Genomic DNA, 24,979 nt, shown 5'->3' on the forward strand with positions numbered 1-24,979 from the left:
CGACAATAATTCAATATTAATTCAATGTAAGTCCCTAGGTACCGGGCGACCGAAGGTTTAGCTTAAATGAAGTTGCCTATAGGTAGGTACTAATACCTATCGCCCAGTATTGAGCTGGTATTGAGGATATTTCATTTTCCACGTTTTTATTAAACTTTTGATAATATGTCGTTGTTTTAGTCGTAGGTTAAATCTGATTTGAACTAAGTAGTTCCTGATGTTTGATTAAGTGGAAATTCAGCATTATTGTGTGTGGGCTTGTCAAAACCGTCTTGATTATTAGTAGATGAGGTACTAAAGAACAGTGTGATTTTTCAAGGAGTTTTGTTCGGCTTATTATGTGATATCACTGATGATTCATTATTTATAAAATCATAGTACATGTGATTATTTACCGTACCTACCAACAAAATATGAAGGGGCCTTAACAAAAGTGTTATTACAACGGAATACTGACTTGTGAAATATAACTAATATTTTCTGCCGTATTTTCTTAAAGAAATACTTCTTTTACGTCACCTAACCTTTGCAAACACAAGTCTCAAGTTCATCTTGGATATTAAACGAGTTATATAAATTTGAATGCGACCATGTTACGAAAGTTGTAAAAGTTTAGTGAACTTTTACAAGTTTTACTATGCTTTAGTCTAAACCAGTATAAACTAGACGTTAGTTGATAATAATATTTTGTTCAAGTTTAACTAGTTTATCTACGTATTGGAATAAGTTAGTCAAGCTACGATTTGATGTCATTGAAGGTAGTATGAATGGAAAACTTTGTAAAACTGACTAATTTAATACAGATATATATATAGGTATATGATTATGTTTGTGAGGCGAAGGTTCCAGTGCTCGCCATGCTAATGCCCTTGCCCAATAATGACGTAATTTTAAAGATAACTTGCAGGTAGTGGGACAGCGACTATAACTCGGACGTCCACCTTAGAGCGTTTTTAGGGTTCCGTAGCCAAATGGCAAAAAACGGAACCCTTATAGATTCGTCATGTCTGTCTGTCTGTCCGTCTGTCTGTCCGTCTGTCTGTCCGTCTGTCTGTCCGTCTGTCTGTCCGTCTGTCTGTCCGTCCGTATGTCACAGCCACTTTTCTCCGAAACTATAAGAACTATACTGTTGAAACTTGGTAAGTAGATGTATTCTGTGAACCGCATTAAGATTTTCACACAAAAATAGAAAAAAAACAATAAATTTTTGGGGTTCCCCATACTTCGAACTGAAACTCAAAATTTTTTTTTTCATCAAACCCATACGTGTGGGGTATCTATGGATAGGTCTTCAAAAATGATATTGAGGTTTCTAATATCATTTTTTTCTAAACTGAATAGTTTGCGCGAGAGACACTTCCAAAGTGGTAAAATGTGTCCCCCCCCCTCCCCGTAACTTCTAAAATAAGAGAATGATAAAACTAAAAAAAATATATGATGTACATTACCATGTAAACTTCCACCGAAAATTGGTTTGAACGAGATCTAGTAAGTAGTTTTTTTTTTATACGTCTTAAATCGCCTAAATACGGAACCCTTCATGGGCGAGTCCGACTCGCACTTGGCCGCTTTTTTTTTCAAATTGTCCGATCCAAATCTAATATCGGTAAGAAGTAAACGTCATATGTTTTTTTCTGTATTTACTTATATTCAATAAAAATCTGCATGACAAAATAAAAATCGTAACCCAAAATGACAGACTTCATGCCACAGGGCACTCTCTAACATCTGTTTTTTCCATAGGGGCCATCCGACATCCGGTATCGGATAAACACTTCTGATAATTTCAGACATGTCGGACCGATAATTTTTGTTTATGTGCGTATAATATGTGCCGCTGAAGCAGGGACGGCGCGCCCCAGTACACCCAGCGGCCCGACATTCTGGATGTAGGACCCTACATCCAATATCGGATCGGACAATGTGAGAAGGTTCTTACTCGTATCCAGAATTAGACGACTAAACTAAGCTGTGTGTATGTGTGTGCTACATTTGCGGGTGTGTAGATTTTCATATGACTACCGCGTTAACATGCCATTTTTAGGGTTCCGTACCCAAAGGGTAAAAACGGGACCCTATTACTAAGACTCCGCTGTCCGTCCGTCCGTCCGTCCATCCGTCCGTCCGTCCGTTCGTCCGTCCGTCCGTCTGTCACCAGGCTGTATCTCACGAACCGTGATAGCTAGACAGTTGAAATTTTCACAGATGATGTATTTCTGTTGCCGCTATAACAACAAATACTAAAAACAGAATAAAACTAGTAGTTCGCCCCGAACTGAGAACTCGCGGTTAACCAAAAATTATATAGCGATTGACTTTGTTGCACCTACTTAGGTACTCGTATAGTGCGACATAAAATAATAGAAAATAAATGAGGGCGTCACTTTCTACGTAACTGTCACATTTTTGACGTAAAATGCTTACACATGGCAACAATTTAGTATGGACATTTTTGAGTTCCATTTTATTTAATTTCTACTATTTTATGTCGCTCTATAGGCGGCAAAATGGATCAAAGATGGATCCCGTGGATTTATTGCAAGGTCTGTGGAGCCCTTAGCTGATTGATTTAAGCAAAGAGTAGTTTGTATAATATAGTTGGCCAAGCAGATCTTGTCAGTAGAAAAAATGTAGGCGCGAAGGGATATGGTCTCATAGAAAATTTGAGTTTCGCGCCTTTTTCTACTGACAAGATTTGCTTTTTTGCATCAATTTTGAAGCGCCATTTACAAGTTTAGCGTTAAGTAATATAGATGGCGCTATTTTTTCGAATAAAGGGCTTCGTATACGACTGTCCCTCCCCTGGATTTAAGTCACCACCATAGAGATTAAAATAAACTGTATCTGTGCTAAGCCGAAATATTTCCTGTCAAATGTCAAATACATATATTACGTTTATTCTATTTTATTTTCATCTTGCTAATTATTTCAAAATGGTAAATTTAAAAACGATATTATAAAAGTGTAAGTCGAGCTCTTTCATTTGATACTAAACTCGACCATGTTTCTTGCAAAAAAATGACCAGAATAGCAAGACCTCTCACAAACAGCTTTTTGGCTTTCTAAGCTCTTCTAGCTCAATAACCTCTTGATCGGGCCTGCTCATAATTTAATGGCTAAAATATAATGCCCTCGACTACACGTTTACCCAATTTCATTTAAATTAGAACAAATTTACTTAAGTTATTGAGTATCAAACTATCTTCTGACAGTTCAGCCTAAAAACATGGAAATGCCGAGACGTGCCGCTAGCCAGCCGCGTGTTCAAAGTCGAATGTAAGAACTTCGCTTCGCTTCGCTCGCTCGTTCGATAAAGATTTAAGTGGGGCTCCCATACAACAAACGTGATTTTTGACCAAAGTTAAGCAACGTCGGGCGGGGTCAGTACTTGGATGGGTGACCGTTTTTTGCTTGTTTTGCTCTATTTTTTGTGGATGGTGCGGAACCCTCCGTGCGCGAGTCCGACTCGCACTTGGCCGGTTTTTTTTTTGTTTACGTGGCTACATAACGTGGTTTAATTCATGCTGACAAAGTTGCAAACATGTTAAATCATAACAAGTCTTAATCTTAATCATATCTACATAGAATCTGCACTGACTTCGTGAACTTGACCTAGTACATTACACTTGTCTTGTTGATTCGATGACCTGACATTAATATACTTATGTAGAACGCGTACATTCACTTATTACACTATGCATATTTTTTTCAATTGTTTTTATTGTAAATTTTCTAGAACATTGATACAGATTGTGCGAGCACGTAGACGGTGAGTAGGTATAGTTTTTCACGTTTACATAACATGAACAACCAATGTAGCGGCATTTATAATAATTTCCTTCCGTATGCTCTATTCATCATTGTGTTGATGGAACTAATTTCTGAATTAAATACAGTATCATAGCATAGGTGGTGTGCAAAAGAGTTAGCACGAGATATATGGCAATTTTATTTTAATGTAAATAGGTAAAATGATATCCTTAATAAGATCTGCCATAAGTAGGAAAATTAATGCTGAAGATTTAACTTAGGTATCTATTATCGAGTAAGTGTAGAGATGAACAAAAATTAATTTTGGGAGGGAGGTACCAAACACTTGAAAACACATAATATCCTCATTTTCGACAGATCATATTTAACAAAATACTTAACCCATAGAAACTTTGAACAGGACCATCTGACAAACTTGACCGCAATACGGTAAAATTTTACTTAAAAAGTAGTCTTGAGTCTCTAAGACTTTTCTGACCTTCACGTCTCTCGTTTTTTATAAGTTGGCGGTCTAATGTTGCGTGTCGGTAATATTATTTTTCAGCTTTCCAAATTTAATCCCAGTTTCTTGAGTTGCTTGCGATTTGTATTTAGGTGTAGGTAGGGTAGGTACCGTATCTATTCAAATATTACGAGTATCGGTCATCCTCGTAACATAGGTATGAGATTTGGTTAGGTGCGAAAATTTGTGACTTGTGATAAAACGTACCTACTTAAGTTTACTTTGGTGTATTTTGTGAGGATAAGGTTTAAACAGAATTAGAAATATTTTTATAATTTATGGTATTTCCCTACATCCCAGAAATTGATTAAAACATGAATACTTATTTAAAATTTCGTCTTTTTACTTGCGTTGGATAGGCGCGAAGATTTCATTTCCAATATTTCTGTATTTAAGCAACATAAACACTTTTGCTTTAATCGTATAAAACCTCCAGGCTCAGGTACATAGAATAGTTAATTCAATGTGAGACCGGCGAGAACCACGATCGCCTTGAAATACTTTCAAACCCTCGTGAACTATGCGAAAACATTTACTTACACGGCTACCTAAACATTTGCCAATGCATCCTTAAATGAAAACTCACCAAATCTCCGATCACATACAATTCGGCAGCCGGTAGTCAGCTGTTCACTCACTTCTCACTAAGTCGTTGCTCGATTGCTTGAATACCTTCAAGGTAACGAACACGATCGGTAGTATAATACCGATTTGTGGATTTTAGGTCTGTACGAGCGCACGCCGGTGTGTCTCGGTTCGACGCGCGACTCTGATCGACTGAGCGTACCGTACGAGCGGCGACCGACGTTGCGCGCGCACGGGGACCCACTGCAGACGACCTTGCTGCCAGACATGGGGTGACTACCCTAACCTCGATAACAATATTAGCGTAAAGCGTGAGAAATATGTACACGGTATGACGTCTGGGCCTGGGCAAATAGAGGGTATACGAGGGTTGTTTGAGAAGTAACTTGGTTTCATATCAAAAAATAATAATATTGCAAATGTATTTATTTTATTTCTCTACGTAATCCCTCCGAAGTTTTACGCACTTGTCCCAACGAGTCTGCAACTTCTCTATGCCTTCACGGAAGTGGGTTTCTTCAAGGGCCTCGAAATACGCATTGACCTCCCATATAACCTCCTCACCGGACTTAAAATTTCGCCCTAAGAGAAATGTTTTCAGTTTCGGGAAGAGGTGATAGTCCGACGAAGCCAAATCTGGTGAATAAGTAGGGTGTGGAAGAAGTTCCAATCGTAACTCCGACAATTTTTGTGCAGCGACACGACTTGAATGCAACGGAGCGTAGTCATGGTGAAAAATCACATTATTTTTTGCCAAACCTGGACGTTTTTCAGCTATTGCCGCCTGTAACTGATCCAAAAGTGATGCGTAGTATGCTCCAGTTATAGTTTTTCCCTTGGCCAGGTAGGCAATTAAAAGTATCCCTTTGCGTCCCAAAACACAGACACGCCATCACCTTTCCAGCAGACGGAATGCATATGGCTTTCTTTGGAGTTGGCTCACCATGACCAGCCCATTGTTTCGACTGATGTTTCGTCTCCGGGATGTAGTGATGGATCCAGGTTCCATCCATAGTAACAAAACGGCGAATAAAATCTGTTGGATTTTTTTTAAACATCTGCAAATCTTCATCAGATGTTCACATGGTATTCGCATTTGTTCTGGAGTCAGTAATCGCGGCACTTACCTTACACAAAGCTTTTTCTTGTGCAAATCGTCGTGTAAAATAAAATGCACCCGCTCAGAAGAGATGTTTGTGGCTTCAGCTAATTCGCGTATTTTCAATCTTCGGTCGGCTAAAACTAAATCATGGATTTTATCGATGATGTCGGGTAAAAGTGCTGTTTTCGGGACTCCAGGGCGAGGTGCATCTTTAATGCATGTCCTGCCTCGCTTAAACTCATTTACGCAAAGTCAAATCGTTCCCTCGGAAGGACACGAACTACCCAACGTAGGTAAAATCCTTTTATGGATTTGTTTCATAGTTTTGCCTTCCAAAAAAAGAACTGAAAAACTCCACGAATTCCAATTTTCTCCATTTTCCCGCGTAACTCAGACCAGTTTTGTTTGAACTACTGTCAAATGTCAAATTCCTGCCAAAAATGACATGACGCCACATATTAAATATGTTTAATTACTAAACTAAATCAATACATACAGAGTTGCGGCCAACACCATCTATACGTAGGCGAAACAAGTTACTTCTCAAATTACCCTCGTATGTTGCGTACGCACAACACGCGCGATCTGCACGCGGAGGTACTTCGTTGTATGTACGCGTAAAACAGTTGCAACCTGCAATGCAAACCTTGCGCATGTAGAATGTTTATCGCGAATAATACGGTATCTATATTTCTTGATGTAAATTTTTCTAGAGTGTTATTCAGTTTTTTGTACGTTATTGTAATACATATATACCTATTACTTAACAGGTTTTGCTCAAGTAGCATATGTAGGATATTGTATTTATAAAATGATTATTGATTAGGCAAAGTATGAAATAAATATTATTTCATAGATGTCGCTAAAATCTCAAAGATATTATCAAAGACGAGTGTCTGGCACGCCATTCGATAGGTCTTTAATAATTCCTTTTTTTTTTTAATACCTAAAGTTTTTTTTTCTATTGTGCAATACAGGTTAAATAAATAAATGAGTTTCAAATAATCTAAAACGAAACTATAAAATAATAATCATATTGATTTGCCTACACATAATAACATTATATTTTATGTATTATTTACGCATTCACTGCACAGTTTAGTTGTTTACCAGGAGCGCTACGCCGTAGCGCGCCCGTAGCAAATTAAGTAAGTACAAGACGAGTACAATTCTAAATTCTAAATCCTTATATTGCTACAAAAAGTACGAAATTGGTGGTCCTAGGTTCAAATTATCAGATCATTTAATGTGTTATAGTACCTATTTATCTATCCTATCCGGGCATTTTGGAATTATTGCACATCATTAGAAAGGATGGAATAGTCTTGTAAAATAATTAATTATAAGAAATGCTTATTTTTTATTGCAAATCAAATTTGACCTTCGACTGAATAGTTGCATCATAAGAACTTTTAAGGGTCAAATAAAAATACATTAGACGGGTAAATTGCAAAAAAATTACGTTGTTAAGCATAGTTAAGGATCTTTAATTAGTCATAAGTTAATTGATTCCTTTGTGTTATGAAAATTAAGTATGCAAATTGTATTTGATTTTAATTATTGGACACTCAAAGAATTAAATTTCCTACCCATTTATATTAATTGTCACTGTGACAATGACAAGGTACGAAATGGTTCGGAAATTAAATTCTTTGTCTGTACCAAAGAGAAAAGATAGTATAGAGGAGTCCTCTCATAGTAAATTTTATAGTCACAGTAAATTTACTGCTATCTATTGACACACGACTAAAACTCAAAATGAATACGTATAAAACTATCAAAAAATTATTTATGACATGAAAAACTGCATTCATACTTTAAAAAAAACCTATACTCAGAATACACTAATAGTTTTATTTTGAAAAATAAAACTAAAACTATTTTTATTTGGATATCGATTGTGTAAAAATGCATTGTTTTTATATTCTTTAATTTATTTTACAAGTGTTCGAAATGACCACCGCCTTTTTATTATTTTGAGTACCTACAGGTTTTGTTTAAATGTATGAATGCAGTTTTTCTTCGTATTAAAATCGATGACATGGTTCCTAAGAACAGATCTTCGTATGTCTTATAGTTTCAGACTTTCCCATACTGACCGATTTAAATGAGACACCCTGTGTATAAATGATTTTATTATTTTTATATCATTTTTACCCATGTTTTTTCACTGATACTTGTGTTAAAATTGTTAAATATCAAACGGTGGGCGGAGAATAGGCAAAAGGTGTGCGCACCATCTATCCGAGAATGACTTTTTCTTGATTTCCGAGGCAGGTTTTTTGCTTAGACTTTATTCATCTTATACGGAGTTAAATATGTCTTTGTCTGTACTTAATTCATACACATAAAAATCTAAAGCATACGTTAACACAGTTTCATGTATAGGTATAACATAAATAGAAACGGCTTAATTGTCGTAACACAATGGAACCAATTAACTTTAGACTTATTACAGCTCCTTAACTATGTAATGTTTTTTGCAATTAACCCACATCAATTGTATGTAATTTTTAAACAGCCGTATAAAATTACGCGTTACAAAAAAAATGCTTTCCTCTTTTTTTTAATCAAATTGAAACAAGTAATTTTTCTCCCTCAAGATTATTCAAGAAAAAAAATCAATTGCACAAGAATATTGCAAATGATTCAACACATATCATTTTATTTTGCCAACATCGGATTTTATAAGTACATATTGTGTTTTGTGAGTGTGACTATAACATACTAATCTATGAGTGTGACAATAAATAATCTGTATATTACATTATCACCTCGCCTGCGCCATCTCTGTCGGATTTCATGTACTAATAGCCCATCACGGTCGCATTCTAATTTCGCATATACAGCGGGTTAAAATGGTACAAGTGTGCTAGCTAGTATCCGACATCGCTACTAGATGGAAGCACTGTAGCAGATAAGAGGACCGCTATCCGGTCGAAGGACCATACATTCATACATTTAGAGACAACGTAAAATATAGTTACATACGAGTATCATCATCATTTACATAACACTCATTAATAAAATAAAATAATTGATTAAAAAAAATACAGAATGTTTTGGTTGGCACTTGACAGTCTTGGCAAAGATTATTACCAAAGAGAATTGATTGTAATAGAGAGGTAAAGTCTAAGAAAAAAACATCCATTAATACCCATTTTGATGTATAACTCCCGATTCCATAAATAATGATCCATTTACCTCAGTTGTTCAGTGAAAGTTGAGTACCTCAAGAAATACTAAAATTTTATATTTTGAGTCATTGGTGTTGCACTTGTACTACATATTTATCTGTCCTTATATACGAAATGAAGTGTGTTAAAACTTAAACTCAGGTAAAAGCACTTCTGATTCGAACTATGCGTGGCTTTCATCCCCTGGTAGTATAACTACCTACCATATAAATACCATACCTATGTACCATATAATTTAGAAAGTATTTCTATTAAATAACTCAGTAATTAACACGATTTCATGTGTGTGCATCTATTGGCTCATTAAATTGCTAAAATATTGGTATTACTTAATATGTATTTCTTTACTTAATTACATAGTATAGGTATATTACACTTTTTATATTGTTAAGTTAGAATTGGTCGGTTTTACGTAATATATGTTGAATAGATTTAAATACAATATCCTATGCACTGGGTCGTGCTTATTACGCTAAACGGAACCAGTTTCAGGAATGCAAAAGTTTGCGAGTTTAGTAACTGTTTGCATGATAGCAAGCACAATCCTAAGCACACCACCGACTTTGTTAAAGCTTGTCTAAATACATTCTTAAACAATAGAGGGACACTGAGGCGAGAGGACCTACAGCAGTCTCACAAACTTTTTACTGAAATTTGAGATTAATTGGTTACCTTCAAGATAAAAATGGAGTAGAACAAAAAACATACGAGTACCTAAAGCTTACATTAAATAGGTAGCCTTAACAATACTTTTAGTTTGTGATTTGTACCCACTGTTCTCTCCTATTGCGATGCGCATTTGTGTCATACTTTTTATCTTATTAATACATACTTGTGTTATTTATTGTTTCGACACTTAATTTCGTCAAATTGTTGACATGGGTACCTTCAATGGCATGACCCCCTAAACGACCACTGTGCAGTCTGTGCATGCTCATAACGAGCATCGTTTACATTGCGAAAGCTTGACGAAACGCACCTTTAGTTGCTACAAATGGTAAATTTGCTTAAGAAAACATTAAAGTTAGCATAGGTACTTATTTGCTTTCAAATGCAAAATAGAATAGCTCTCGTAAAACGATTAGTTTTAGCTAGTGATAATGTATACAATTCTATACCTATATTTCGTTAAATCAAAATGCCCTATGTGGGATTGTGGGCCCATTTCGACTGGGGAAAGTAACAGGTGACGTGCCTGTAGCGGTAGCCATGAATGATGGGGTACCATCATTCATTATTTCACGTTTTTCATTTTCTTTATTTTTAACGAAGCAGGTGATCTGTAGTCAATGAATTTATTGACCAATTTTCATATGATTTCTGCTACAACCTCACCTGTCACCGACTATTAATGACCTCTTCATTTTTTCAACTACTACTTTGCATATGCACATCATCCATAATCACAGGTTAGTCTTACAGGCAATAAACACCTCAGCTAAGTACAGAATCGGCACGCGTGTCCTCGCATAATGGCTTTTACTGGAGCTGCATACAAATAGCGGTATCTTGCAGGATCTACGGCAACGATATGGAAACACGTTTCGCCTTATTGCAAGGGATTAAGGTACAATCTTGTTGACATATATTTGATAAAGACGGCACGTGCTGACAGTTCTGGTGTCCCTTTATGAATATGTGCATAGCCAATGAGCATCCGTAGGCCTATCTGTTGCAGTTGTGTAACTTTTGGGTCATAGGTCGTGGATTAAGCCGTTTGCACTATATACGATATAGCCACAACGGCTATCTATTAAGCTCAATTTGATCTGACGGTAAATATTTAGCTTCCAAACGCAGGGACCGTTTTCAGACTATTCCTCGTCAGCTTTAAGCGGTCTTCGACATCCGCTTTTGTAAGACCTCACACACTGAAGTTCTCAAGTAGGTAACCGCTTACAAATGGGGTTGGCCGGCCGAAGCTTTTTACAGATGGCGCCAGCATAGGTTTCTCCTGTTACTCTGTCAGTCCTAGCAAGTGTCAAATTCTAGTTTATTTTTATGGCCTAGATTAGATCCTTCGGATGCAATAGTCCTTGTGATTATGACGTATTGAGTAATACCTACCTACATCAGTGTTGGATCGTTCATATAACACGATTCCCACCAGCTTGTCTTTTCTTTCTTACAGCTAATGAAAAAAGCTATTTGCAAATTTTTCGTTTTTGGTTCAAGCTTTTATCGTTGCCTGTACTTTTCTTTCCACATGCAATGAATACTCCTCGAGACAATTCTAACTACCCCAAACACAATTAGTTTGCGTAGTTTTATCAGAGTTCCCATGGCCACCTCCTCTCTCCATCATCAGATCAACTCATAATATGTATGCAAAATTTCAGCACAATTGGAAATAGAGAAGTGGGTGAAATTTAGCTTCCAAGGTTTGACCCACGCTACCAACAGAGCAAGTTAAATAAAAGCTTGTAAAAACAAATAAGGCCAAAGCCAACTCCAAGCTAAATACATAACTCACTCAAAAAACTAAGTAAAAACAAAAGAATGACTAAGATCAATAAAAACAAGACATTAATTTTACCCACAGACAAGACATCCTCTAGACTGAGCATAGTAGCGCTACCCCCTCTGCCACAAATATACGGTAGTTATACTCCATTTTCGAGTCAGTGTCTTTGTGTGACGTCCGTGTCTTTGAACGGACCAATCACGGCACGGGACTCGCTCACCTCGTCCCCCGCACCCCAGTATTTTTGGCAGCATCGATTTCATGAAATAATTGCTCTAAACTCCGTCTAGAGGATTCCTAGTCTATGATTTTACTGTAATATTGATTACGAGCCCGCTCAGCCGTTACGATCGTTCGAGGGATTATCGCCTTAATTGTCATACAAATATCATAGTCCGTTACGCCGTTAGTACACTAGCAGCTTTGTGAAGAAACGCGTTGCACGTCGGCTGCATGGTATCGTCACATCCCGTGATTCCATCATGTTTGATACATAGTTTCCTTCGCGGATTTCTTTTCCGAAGGCTTTCGGTGTTCTAATAGGGAATTTGCCTACTAGTCAAATCAGTTTCTTTTTTAGAACAACTGTCAAAACGATTTGCTAATATGGAATTTATATGAAACATTACATCGTGACGTCACGGGCAACTCACCTACTTTTTAGGGTTCCGTACCCAAAGGGTAAAAACGGGACCCTATTACTAAGTCACCAGGCTGTATCTCACGAACCGTGATAGCTAGACAGTTGAAATTTTCACAGATGATGTATTTCTGTTGCCGTTATAACAACAAATATTATCATGCCGCGATCAGAAAGGGATTAGAAATAACAGACTTCCATACACTTACGTCAAAATCAATATGGATTGACAGCTATCTCAATCCCTTTCTAATCGCGATTCAGTAATACTAAAAACAGAATAAAATAAAGATTTAAGTGGTGCTCCCATACAACAAACGTGATTTTTGACCAAAGTTAAGCAACGTCGGGCGGGGTCAGTACTTGGATGGGTGACCGTTTTTTTGCTTGTTTTTTGTTGATGGTGCGGAACCCTCCGTGCGCGAGTCCGACTCGCACTTGGCCTGCTTTTTTATATTTCTATCCGATTTATTAAATAAGACTTGTGCTTAAAAATAACTGCTATCTATGTTTCTCTAATAATTATCTGGTGCTTTATTTCATGCATGGTGTGAAATCATTTATTTTATATACTTACAGGAAAATACCCTATTATACATATACCGAAGCTTGACTGTTTCAGCGATTTGTTGTGTTGCTGAAATCTGGATCATAGATCTTTACTGTCGATATTGCAAAGTTAAGGGAGTCTGCGTCCGCTGAACCCTTAGGTACATTACAGGCAGGATACATTTTTTCAGTACTTGGACTCAAATAAGGAAAACGGGTACCTATATTTATTGTCTCGTACCTGAATTCATAAATAGAAACACTGTGGGCCTGATTCGGATTTTGGAATAGATATATACAGAGTGCTTCCTGTAACAGGAGCAATAAATTAAACTAAAGGCTGTACTCCTCAAACTGACCAACATTTGTTCAGCAACTATTAAAAATTATGAATCCTTTAGACTTCCTCTTTTTCATAAAAAATAAATATTGCCTTCAATGTACGCTGACATCAGTGTGTTTGACGTTGCTTGTCACGCTTTAAACATAACAAAATTTGCAATACATTGCGTCTTAGAATAAACTTAAAAGTGTAATAAAAGTCAAAACATGAGTTATTTTCAAAAGTTGCTAAACAAATGTTCGTCAGTTTGAGGAGTACAGCCTACAGTTTAATTTATTGCTCCTGTTACAGGAAACACCCTGTATAAGATATCTTTTAGACATCACCAAGTTACGATAACGATATTTTTAGGATCTAACCTGTCAAATTTGACATTTCCGCGATTCTGGAGATACTCTTGAACGATTTGCACAAGATATAACTTAGATATCCAATTCACATCTAATAGATATCAACTCTATCCAACGTAAAAGTGACATTGGTTGCCCGAATTGAGCTGCAAAAGAGAACTAATTGAAATCTAAATTATAACGTATCTATAATGGATCTAGTACGTGTCGTCTCTTGTGTATATCTTGAAGTTCGAATACGGTAGTGTGTATTAGAATCATTTCGGTGCCTGTCTGCCGTTTTTTGTAGGAAAAAACTTCAACGCGCGCTTGCACTTTCAACAACATCCAGAAAAGTAATAACAAAATCTCGAACTGACAACCTTTATGCAATACCTAGGTACAATAAATATAACATAGCGGTATTCAAATTACCTTTAAAAACTTCGAGATAACATGAGAATTGGTCACTCAAGCGACTAATCTCTAATGTCCTTGGACTAAAAATCGACCAATAATATGAGAGATTTTCCGTTCACTATTTTAATGAGTTTAGAGTTAGTAATAGATCTCGCTTAGATCAAATAATTTACATAATATCATGTAGATTTTTTTTATTCCGTGAAGCTAAGTAATTAATCACATATGTATTTAAAATCAAACAACAACTTTTTAAACATATAAGTATTTCGACTTCGAGGAATAAAAATATTCGGACTCAATGATACTCGCGAGTAAAACGAGTCGAAAACACCACAATCATCGAAAACATCGAAATTAATTGACGATAGGTGCTTAATCGGAGACCTTCCATGGTTTTATCATATAAAGAAAACATAAATCCTAATTATTAGTTAGAAGCGCTTGTGGCCTAGCGGTAAGAACGTGCGACTTGCAATCCGGAGATCGCGGGTTTGAACCCCGGCTCGTACCAATGAGTTTTTCGGGAGTTATGTACGAAATATCATTTGATATTTACCAGTCGCTTTTCGGTGAAGGAAAACATCGTGAGGAAACCGGACTAATCCCAATACGGGCCTAGTTTACCCTCTGGGTTGGAAGGTCAGATGGTAGTCGCTTTCGTAAAAACTGTGCCCACGCCAATTACTGGGATTAGTTGCCAAGCGGACCCCAGGCTCCTATGAGCCGTGGCAAAATGCCGGGACAACGCGAGGAAAATGAATGAATAAAACGTAATTATTACAAACAGGGCAACGTCCTCAGTTGACCTTGAATTACGTTAATAACCACGTGCCTTGAGTAGGTACCGTTGCGGAGAAAGTTCCGAGAGTGGAGCAAATGCGCTAGCGAACTACAGTCAGCACTGTCAGCAGCAGAACTTGCTAAGCGGGCGAGGTGTTCAAAATTACCTTGACACGCTCTTATTCTCTTAACAATAAAGTCGCGTCAAGATCATTTTGAACACCTGGTCCGCTTAGCAACTATTGCTGCTGACTGTACGCCCGATACTTTGAGACATTGATTTATATCGTGGATATGACTAACAACTATTTTTAGGTAACTAGTTCCTTAGACAATATCCGTCAAGATTTCAAAAATTCCATTACCTAGCTAGAGAACCACGGCCGATCAAGGCTTGGAGACATCGATTTAAATCGTTAAAATGACTAAGCATTGTTTAATTTTGTTAGGTCTTATTCTTGGGATATTCGTCAAAACGAAAGTGTTCAAAAGATCCAAAACCTGGAGGTTATTATTTTGGAAACTAAGGATTAGGGGAAAGATGGAGTGAATAATATTTATAAAAAAAAAACAACGGGTTGCACTCAGGGAGTGCCGGAAGAGAAAACTCAATGACTAGTGCAAAATGCACTATGTATAATTGAGGTTAACACCATCTAGCGTTAGCGTTAATTACTTGAAACCCCTAAGCACATCACTGTTAGTACTCGAGTTATATTAATACCAGTTAGAGCGAAACTCGCTAGATGGCATTTAAATCAATAAAGAAAAACTCAATGACATTACATGTAACAGTTTGTCATGTAATGTCATTGAGTTTTTCTTTATTGATTTAAATGCCATCTAAATGACTGGTCATCTAAATCTTACGGTCACGTGATCGTCTTACGCTGTCTCGAGTTTAACATTTTTTCCCCACCTCAAAAAATCGTATTTACAATTTTGAGTATTTGTTTCAAACCATCGGGTAAATAGTTACGTACTTGTATTACTTACATACGTACCTGCCTGCCCAAAACCATTTTCTTCTCATAGCTTTACCTACCATGCTGTACTATATGCATTTCTTCTTACTTTCAGGAGGCACAAATATGGAAGAACCAATAGACAACAACTTGTGACTGAGCGCAGTTAATTACATACATATATCATAAACACACTCGTGACCAATGAAAACTGATCGCTTGTAAAGAAATTACCATGGCACACTTAGTAAAGTGTCCCGCTTTCATTGCTCTAGAGTCTAGTCCAGTCAAAAAGTAGGTTCCCGTATTGTCCGCGATCTCGTAAGTCGATGCGGGCGCAGCCAGTCGCAACCGAGACCGCCCGCGCACGCACGGGACTTGCGCGAGAGTGGATAACGGTGCGCGGTTCAAAATATTTTGGATTTTTTCATTGAGCAAAATCGGACGAAGGTATGATTTTGTTTTATGTTGTACTAGATAAGTAGTGTAGTTTTATTTAAGACTTTAATTTAGAAGTAAACAGAAATTATTTAAATTGAATTTCATAAATTCTTGCAGTATTTTTTTGGTTCACGTGTTTAATAAAAAAATATTCTGCGGGATTTTATTCAAAATAAAATTGCATTTATAAGTAGGTAGTATTAATTATTGCTACCGTGTAATAAAAAGTGGGTCATATCGACATTACAAAAAATGTAGAGCATGTTTTTGATTATATTTATCATCGTTATGTAGTATTAGGTACAAACAGCACCGGACATAATGTATAACTGTGCTTAAATTGTAAATGTGTGAATAATTGTTAAATCTTTAAAATTCAATGTATGCTTAAGTAAACTTAAAGTACATGTTCCCATTTTCAGTGATACAAAAATATTATCGTAACTTGTTACTTATATTAGGCACATTCCAATCATTTACATAGGTACGAAAGAAAATATAATTGTTACGCTTTCGTGTTGCCAACCAATTTTACCAAGTGAGCAAAAACCAAAGTCTCTATACAATATGTACCTCAACATAAAGTTTAGGCTGTTCAGACACCAAAAGAAAATACCAAACACTATATAAAGCTATTCTAATTCACACCAACGACGCAAGAGCCGGCGGTCCCGCTTTCTTTTCGTCTACTTTCTAAGAATAAACAAACTGACCGCTCGTAAATTTTGATGACACATACATGTTAATATAAAACCGATAAGAAAGTAAACTCGTATTTTAATATTGGATCAGTTCTAATGTTCTATATAATGAATTCCTAATGAGAACTTACCTACTAATCACGTCTTACGACAAAATACCTAATACATAGGTACATACTTACCATGAGCATATTTTTGTAAAGATGTTTTTGAAACAAAATAACAAATACTTAGGTACAGTACAACAGTCACCAGCAATAATATCTTCCACAATGAAGGGCACTAAAATATCTGACTGTCTTATCTTTAGCCCCATAAGTGTCAAATGTATTTGCGCACTTTGGTGCACAAGATATCATTATATGTGACAGTACAATCACATAAATGCTAAGCGCATTAACAATTTTGGCATTACAATAGTTAATTAGTTCCCTAATTGCAGACACTTTAGTTATTACATTATTTTAAAACTCAAATTAGAGGATATTATCTGAGTTTGGGGTCAGACGTAGCGTCATTCTAAACACGCAGGTACGTTCTAATTATAATCATGATTACGTCCCTAGAGGGAAATAGCCTAGGTTTCTTGGCCTGCAACATTGTTTGTTGCAATATAACTACTCGCACAATGTCAGAAATCGCAGAATGAGGTGTTATTATGAACGCAATTGGCTCTCGCGTCGCATGCACCAACTACACATTTATCTGACAACTCTTAGACCGTAAATCCATGTGAAATAATATTTGACAAAAATATCATTCTCAAAAACCCAATTATTCCCGACTCTACCTACTTGTTACCAGATTATTGTATCTAAATATATATATATATATAAATATCTGTATTATTATGATTATGTAAACTTGAACAGTTTCAAAACGATACGGCTGTTATGATTAGGTAGTAGGTTAAACTTAAAACCGACTTGCATTATTTACTACACTGTTACAAGTGAAACTAATATAAATGTGTTAATGGCTCGAGATATACTAAAGCCTTTTTTTCACGAAATTGACTGGGCAAAATTACAGCTCATTAGGGAAAATAATTACGCGGTTTGCTAAATATCTCACACACGAAAAAGGTGACCCAGAATGTACCCAAATTAATATAATTTGGGTCTCGAAAAACGACAACCGATGTGGCGCAACGAAGACATTTACACGAGAACCGTTACTTATAGATGACTTTTATTGCCAATGTTAATAATTATTATACTATACATAATCTCGTAGCCAGGATTATACACCAGCAGCTTGCTCTTCTATACGGCCTTGTGGACCGCGAAGTACCGTACTACAAGTATTCACCTGCGCCAGTTCTCGAGAATGGTCGTGCCACGCTCTATTGGGATCGATCTGTCATCACTGACAGGACTATTGTAGCCAATAAGCCTGACATTGTGATAATAGATCGATCGCAACGCCGGGCCGTGCTCGTTGACATCACCATCCCTCATGATGAGAATCTCGTGAAAGCCGAGAAGGACAAGTCCAGCAAGTACCTAGACTTGGCTCACGAGATAACCGCCATGTGGGATGTTGATTCGACGATCATTGTCCCGATAGTCGTTTCAGTGAACGGTCTAATAGCGAAGAGTCTCGACCAACATCTTGAGAGACTCTCGCTAGGTGGTTGGATCAAGGGTCAGATGCAGAAGGCGGTGATCTTGGACACGGCGCGGATAGTCCGCCGGTTCCTCTCTCTGCAGCCCTGACCACCGGCAGCTTGGGCCTTGCCCCGCTGCTGGCGGCACCCTAGGTTAGGTTTTTTATAATATGTTTATAAGTATTTTGTATTGTTTTTGTAAGTGTTTTTGTATTTTATTTTTATATCCATATTATAAAATAACCTAACTTAAGACCAAAAATAAATAAAGAGAATTATACTATTATGTACACGATACCTTTAATATCTACACGATACCTTTAATATCTACTTTACTAACTCCTAGTATAACTTTATTTATTTTATTTTATTTATTTAAACTTTATTGCACAAACACAGGAAAATGTACAAATGGCGGACTTAATGCCTAAAGGCATTCTCTACCAGTCAACAGTCAAACAGAGACAAATGTTGGTGCAGGAGATACATAATTTATAAAGAGAAATGTAGCCGAGAAGTCAAATATTATACATAAACATAATAAGATAAACCTACAAAATTATGATAAAATACTAATACTTATATGATATACAAAAATAAACTGATAAATATTACTAGGTACATAAAAGATGGAGAACATTATTTAAATTCTTCTGCCAGAAGATGCTTGCGGAGTAGTCGTTTAAAGACAAGTTTGCTTGGGGCTTGTCGAATAGAGAGAGGGAGGGAGTTCCAGAGACGGATTGCCTCAACGGCGAAAGAGTTGGACATAAAACCAGTACGGTGAGAAGGAATCGAAAGTTTGAGAGAACGGGAGGAACGAAGTTCACATCCTGGACGGGGGGTGATGAAAGTGAATTTACATTTAAGATATCTAGGAGAGGCAGGATCGAACAAGATGGAGAATAAAATCTCAGGATTCTAAGGGATCTACGACGACGGATGGAGAGCCAATTTAGCTGTCGGCGATAAAAAGAAACATGGTCGTATTTGCGAAGGCCGAAAATGAAACGTATGCCATTATTAATGAGACGGTCTAGCTTATTGAGGTACTCCTGAGAGATATCAGTCATGCACGCGTCCTCATAGTCAATAAGTCGCAAAATTAGAGCCTGAACTAATAATTTCTTGGTACCTACTGGGAGAAAATTCTTAAATTTATAGAGATAACGCAATGTTCCGCAAACTTTCCGACTTATTTCAGAGACTTGGTCGTTCCAGGTAAGGCTAAGGCCGAGATCTTTCACTTGTTTAGTTACTGGAATAACGGTGCCATCAAACAAAATCGGCGCGAAAGAAACCGCACTAAGCTTTACTTGTTGATGACGGCTTCCTAGAATAATAGCCTGACATTTCGCCGGATTGACACTGATGCCAAAGCCGATTTTACTTAAAATTGATGCGTTTTCGGAGACTTTCAATTTACAATTTTACATAGATATGAATGATATGATGTATAGGTATATGTATGATATGATTCAATCCTTTAAGCTAAGCTACGGCCAATAAGTAATCTTTAAGCGTTTTCAACGATCTTTTTAGACTAAGTTATCAAAGGTAGGTATATATAAATAATCGTATTGTCTCTTTTTCAGAACACAAAAATGTTAGAAGGGACAAAAATAAACCCGCACTCCCAGATGTCGAAAATTTTCGACATCGCAAAGGACACTGTTCTATTTTTCATTATATCATGTTACTACATAATGGAGTCGCTATTTTGGACCTTAGTGCCCAATGCAATAAGGCCTATGAAGAGCCTGAAGGGTGATGTGGTGCTGGTGACTGGCGGTGGTGGAGGAGTGGGTCGACAGTTGGCAGTCAAGTTGGCGAGGCTGGGAGCTAAGGTGGTTGTTTGGGACATTAATAAAGAAGGTATGTTTGAAAGTCTGCGAAGATAGGATTCGAACTCACAATTAACTAATGCAGGGTGACCTTAGATACTGTTCCGAGTGTTGTGAATCTTTGTATATTAGTCAGAAATTCCTAAATCGAATATAACCATCTCACATACCTATATGTCGATAACGACCAACAACACAGATTTACGACAGATCTCGCATTAGAGGCAACTTCCGAGATATTTTACCATCAGGTGGCTGTGAAGAATGACAATTAGTGATCATAATAAATTAGACTCGCGTGCTTAGACTGGGTAATAAGCCAATAGTATCCGAGATTGTTTACAAGAATGTGTATAATTACGAGTACAATAAATAACTACGCGGCACGAGCTTCATTGGAAATCGGGTTAAAATAATTAACTATATCCGAAACTAAATACAAAATAATAGCTAATAAACTAAGTGTTAAATTTGATTTTATAGGTAGGTAGGTATATGTAATTTGTTTTAAACTCGTACAACTGTTAAAGTTGCCCGTTTGTCACACACAATGCATACTAATATTATAAATGCGAAAGTGTGTCTGTCTTCACGCTTAAACCGCTGAATCTATTTTGTTGAAATTTGGTATAGAGATAAGTTTGAGTCCCGGGGAAGGACATATGGTAGTTTTTATCCCAGAAGTCATCCTTTAAGGAAGTGAAAAGGGGGGTGGAAATTTGTCGATAAAAAGTAGATTGAATAAAAAATAAGCTACCCAAATTACTAAATCCATGCAGACGAAGTCGCGGGCAAAAGCTAGTAATTAATAGTTGGAAGCTTTTGGGCTATAGTTGGATGGTAGTTAGTAAAATTGGGGTTATGTACCAGGGTTGCAGAAGACGTGCGCAGATGTGACGATGGAGGGCTACGTAATAGCTAGCTACGTCGTGGACCTGGCGGACCGCGCCGCCGTCTACGTGACCGCTGAAAAGGTTAAGAAAGAGGTAATAAAACATACCACTATTAAACTTAAAAATGTTTATTTAACAAATATTAAACAGGGGTACTATTTGATATGCAACGATACGCATGCATAGGTACATTTTTCTCGCGCATTCCGCAGAGCGTACAGATAGACGCGATCTTCTATATATTATATAGCAATATATATTCTATCATAGTAATACAAAGTATAGATTTAGATTATATAGGTATGTTATGAGATTAGCTGGAAGTCAAGAGATCCCTAAAAGGGATAAGTTAGCCTTTGTACATTCTTACCGTATCTCTCATACATATCTCTGTCATTCGCCTATTTATTTATTTATTTGTTTTATGTAGAGTCGTCTTTATTAATTAGTACTTACAAGATCCTACTTAGGTATGCCCAAGCGGTCATCGTAAGGCAGTTAGTTATCCCGTTCATCGGATTTATCTGCAGCTGCAGCATTATTCTGAAAACCTGATGAGCCGCCGTCACTATGCAAAATTTGCACTGCAAATAAACACATTGTGTGTACATAAACCCTGCCTCGTATGTAAATTTACACAGTAACTAATGCAAATTGACTTACAATATTTGAAGGTAGGGAAAGTGGACGTCCTCATCAACAACGCAGGCACCGTGTTTGGGGAAACGCTTCTGGATCTGAGCGACTCGGCCATCGAGACCACCTACAAAGTCAACATCCTCTCGCATTATTGGGTAAGTTGAGAACAAGGTCGCCTTCAAGGGTACCCTGTCAGTAAAACATGTAAAGAGAGATGAGAGTCGAAAACGAAAATAATCGCATGTAGACTAAGGGTACTACGAGTCCGTTGCACCAAACAGTCAGTCACCGTTACAATCCGCGCCCCCCCTGACGACTACGTTCGCCCCGCTGAAACGGTTCCCGCTGGGCATAGGCAGCCGTGGCCGATCTGGAAAGCCTTGAACAGATTGCACTCCCGGGTCGGCCGCAGCAAAGAGAACATGCTGAAGTGGGGCGCTCTAAGCGGCTCAGACACCCAATGCCCATGTGGGACGGCCCCACAAACGATGGAGCACATGATATCCTGTCCAGCGTGCCCGCATGCCTGCTCTGAGCAGGACCTCCGTGATGCGACAGACAGGGCGATAAGTGTCGCTACCTTCTGGTCCCGCTCAGTCTGAAACCATCGACACGAGAAGACGAAGAAGAAGACCGTTACAATGTTCGATAGATTTTGTTGTATGGGAGATTTCATAGGGAACTCCACGAGAACTCCCTGCTAAGTGGCGTTGATCAGTCCGTTAATTGTGGTTTGTGCAACTGGTCCCAAGTATCATCGTTTAAAGTTTTAAACAAACACTTAGGTATGTTGTTTGTTACGTAGGTACACATTCGTTTAAGCTACCTTTAACTTATATTTCAGACGGTTAAAGCGTTCCTTCCTGAGATGATCGAGTCAGGCAAAGGCCACATTGTTACGGTTGGCTCAGTAGCGGGACTTCTCGGGACCTACCGCTGTACGGACTACAGTGCCACTAAGTTTGCCACGGTCGGCTTCCATGAGAGCCTCTTCACTGAACTTAGGGTAAGAATGATTCTCGCTTGTCTGATGCAATTTGCTACCTCTAGTATTGGCAGATGAAAAGAAATCCCAGCTGTACTAGTAGTAAATATTGAATTTAAAAGTCAGCTATTGGCACTGGTAACAGTTGGAAAAATATTAAACTAAAAATGCAAAAAAATACGGTAACCAGGGCGTTTTTTTTTTGTTGTCCCCTACACTTTTTTTTTAATTTGGGATTTTTTATGTTATTTCTACTCAGAATCACGAGCTCTTTCTATCCTAATAGGAGAAAAAAAGTTTCCTAAGGTTTTTATTTCCATTCCGTCACAATTTTTCATAAACTTTATATGGCGGTCGCGTAATGGAAAGATCGAAAAATGTATGGAAATTTTGGGACACTTTTTTTCTCCTAGAATAGGATAGAAAGAGCTCGTGATTCTGAGTAGAAATAACATAAAAAAATCCCAAATTTGAAAAAAAAAGTGTAGGGGACAACAAAAAAAAACTCCCACCAGTACCACAAACTACAGGGAATATCTTTCGTTTGAATCGCGCGTGCCATATCAGCTATATGCGAAGCGGGCAAGTGCGGGTGTTTCAATGAAAGCATCATGGTTATTGTGCCAGTCATTAAGAAACTCTGTCCCTCAGTGGTCATATTTTGGATGATAAATTGATGAATTTTTAATTATTCCAGGCACACGGCCACACTACAATCCACGCGACGCTAGTGTGCCCGTACTACATCAACACGGGCATGTTCGACGGTGTGACTCCTCGCCTCATGCCCATGCTGGAGCCGGACTATGTGGCCGAGACCATGATCGACTCCATCCGCAAGAACGAGGTCAACTGCATCATGCCCGGCTCCGTGCGGTACCTGCTACCACTTAAATGGTTAGTACTGGTATAAAACACAGTGCTATCTCTGTCACTCTTGGCCCTACTACATCAACACGGGAATGTTCGACGGCGTGACTCCTCGCCTCATGCCCATGTTGGAGCCGGACTATGTGGCCGAGACCATGATCGACTCCATCCGCAAGAACGAGGTCAACTGCATCATGCCCGGCTCCGTGCGGTACCTGCTACCACTTAAATGGTTAGTACTGGTATAAAACACAGTGCTATCTCTGTCACTCTTGGCCCTACTACATCAACACGGGAATGTTCGACGGCGTGACTCCTCGCCTCATGCCCATGTTGGAGCCGGACTATGTGGCCGAGACCATGATCGACTCCATCCGCAAGAACGAGGTCAACTGCATCATGCCCAGCTCCGTGCGGTACCTTCTACCACTTAAATGGTTAGTATACCTACCTACGTGATGCAAAAAAAATTGAATATATCGTACAAGTATGTTTCCGCATACTTGTAAAAGAAGGTTCCAAATCCAAAATCGGGAAAAAATGTTTTTGTGACCTGGATTTTACTAGGGTATAGTAAGACGAATCCCGGACCACCAACTTTGTAGACCGATTTTCTACTAAGTATCAACTAAGGCCAACTGAACAGCATTTGATCGTCTTTGAGGCTTCAATCGAATCGTCCGTCCGGATGACGTCGAATACATTTTTAATCTTTTTCAAAAAAAGAGATAGTCCCATACGATAACGGTTTACTTGTTACAGCTTACTCCCGGCAAAAATGTGCTGGGACCTGATGCACCGCGTGATGAAGGGGCCCCAGTCAATGATGGAGCTCAAGCGGAAGCCGAAAGTCGCTGGCGGCTAACAAATATACTCTAACACACCCAACTTGTCAGTAGAAAAGGCGCGAAATTTAAATTTTCCATGGGTGCTCCCTTCGCGCCTATTTTTTTCAATTTGCCGCCTTTTTCTACTGACAAAGTGGCAGAGTAATAGCTGATGGTGCGGGCTTGTAGCCAGCCTGGTTACCTAAGCGAAGTTGATTCTGCACTATATGACTGTGTCATAAGTAGAAACTTTGGTAACTTTCGACTTTCGACGAGATTAATAATATGGGAAGAATTTTATATAATGTCATAATTTAAGTAATTTAATTATCTAGAGAGCGAATTATTAGTTAAGGATTATCTTAGAAGACTGAACTGTTATTTAATACAGAGGTTTAACAACATCCTTGAATATCATTTAAAAAAAATTGACCCCAATTGTAAGAGGTGTGTTGTTGTTATTGCATTGCGGTAGTTGCTTAATACGGTGACGATTTAATTTATGTATGTTTCCTTAACA

The 24,979-nt window shown here is 37.9% G+C and overlaps 2 protein-coding genes across 2 annotated transcripts in view; one reads left to right on the plus strand and one right to left on the minus strand.

The window, feature by feature from the left end:
* Positions 1 to 5,086, minus strand: part of LOC134654050 (estradiol 17-beta-dehydrogenase 11-like) — a 50,778-nt gene extending 45,692 nt beyond the window's left edge. Inside the window, exon 1 of the mRNA XM_063509446.1 lies at positions 4,860 to 5,086. The gene's annotated coding sequence lies outside the window, so the exon portion shown is untranslated. The remainder of the gene's footprint in view (positions 1 to 4,859) is intronic.
* Positions 5,087 to 15,949: 10,863 nt separating this feature from the next.
* On the plus strand, positions 15,950 to 24,497 carry LOC134653994 (short-chain dehydrogenase/reductase family 16C member 6). The gene is made up of 7 exons (XM_063509364.1): positions 15,950 to 16,100; positions 19,997 to 20,276; positions 21,116 to 21,231; positions 21,813 to 21,932; positions 22,622 to 22,783; positions 23,460 to 23,659; positions 24,395 to 24,497. The coding sequence occupies exons 2-7, from the start codon at positions 20,006 to 20,008 to the stop codon at positions 24,495 to 24,497; spliced, it is 972 nt and encodes a 323-aa protein (XP_063365434.1). The 5' UTR covers positions 15,950 to 16,100; positions 19,997 to 20,005.
* Positions 24,498 to 24,979: the final 482 nt, after the last annotated feature.

This window comes from Cydia amplana, chromosome 14 (assembly GCF_948474715.1).
Source record: "Cydia amplana chromosome 14, ilCydAmpl1.1, whole genome shotgun sequence".
In the NCBI taxonomy this organism is placed as follows: Eukaryota; Metazoa; Arthropoda; class Insecta; order Lepidoptera; family Tortricidae; genus Cydia; species Cydia amplana.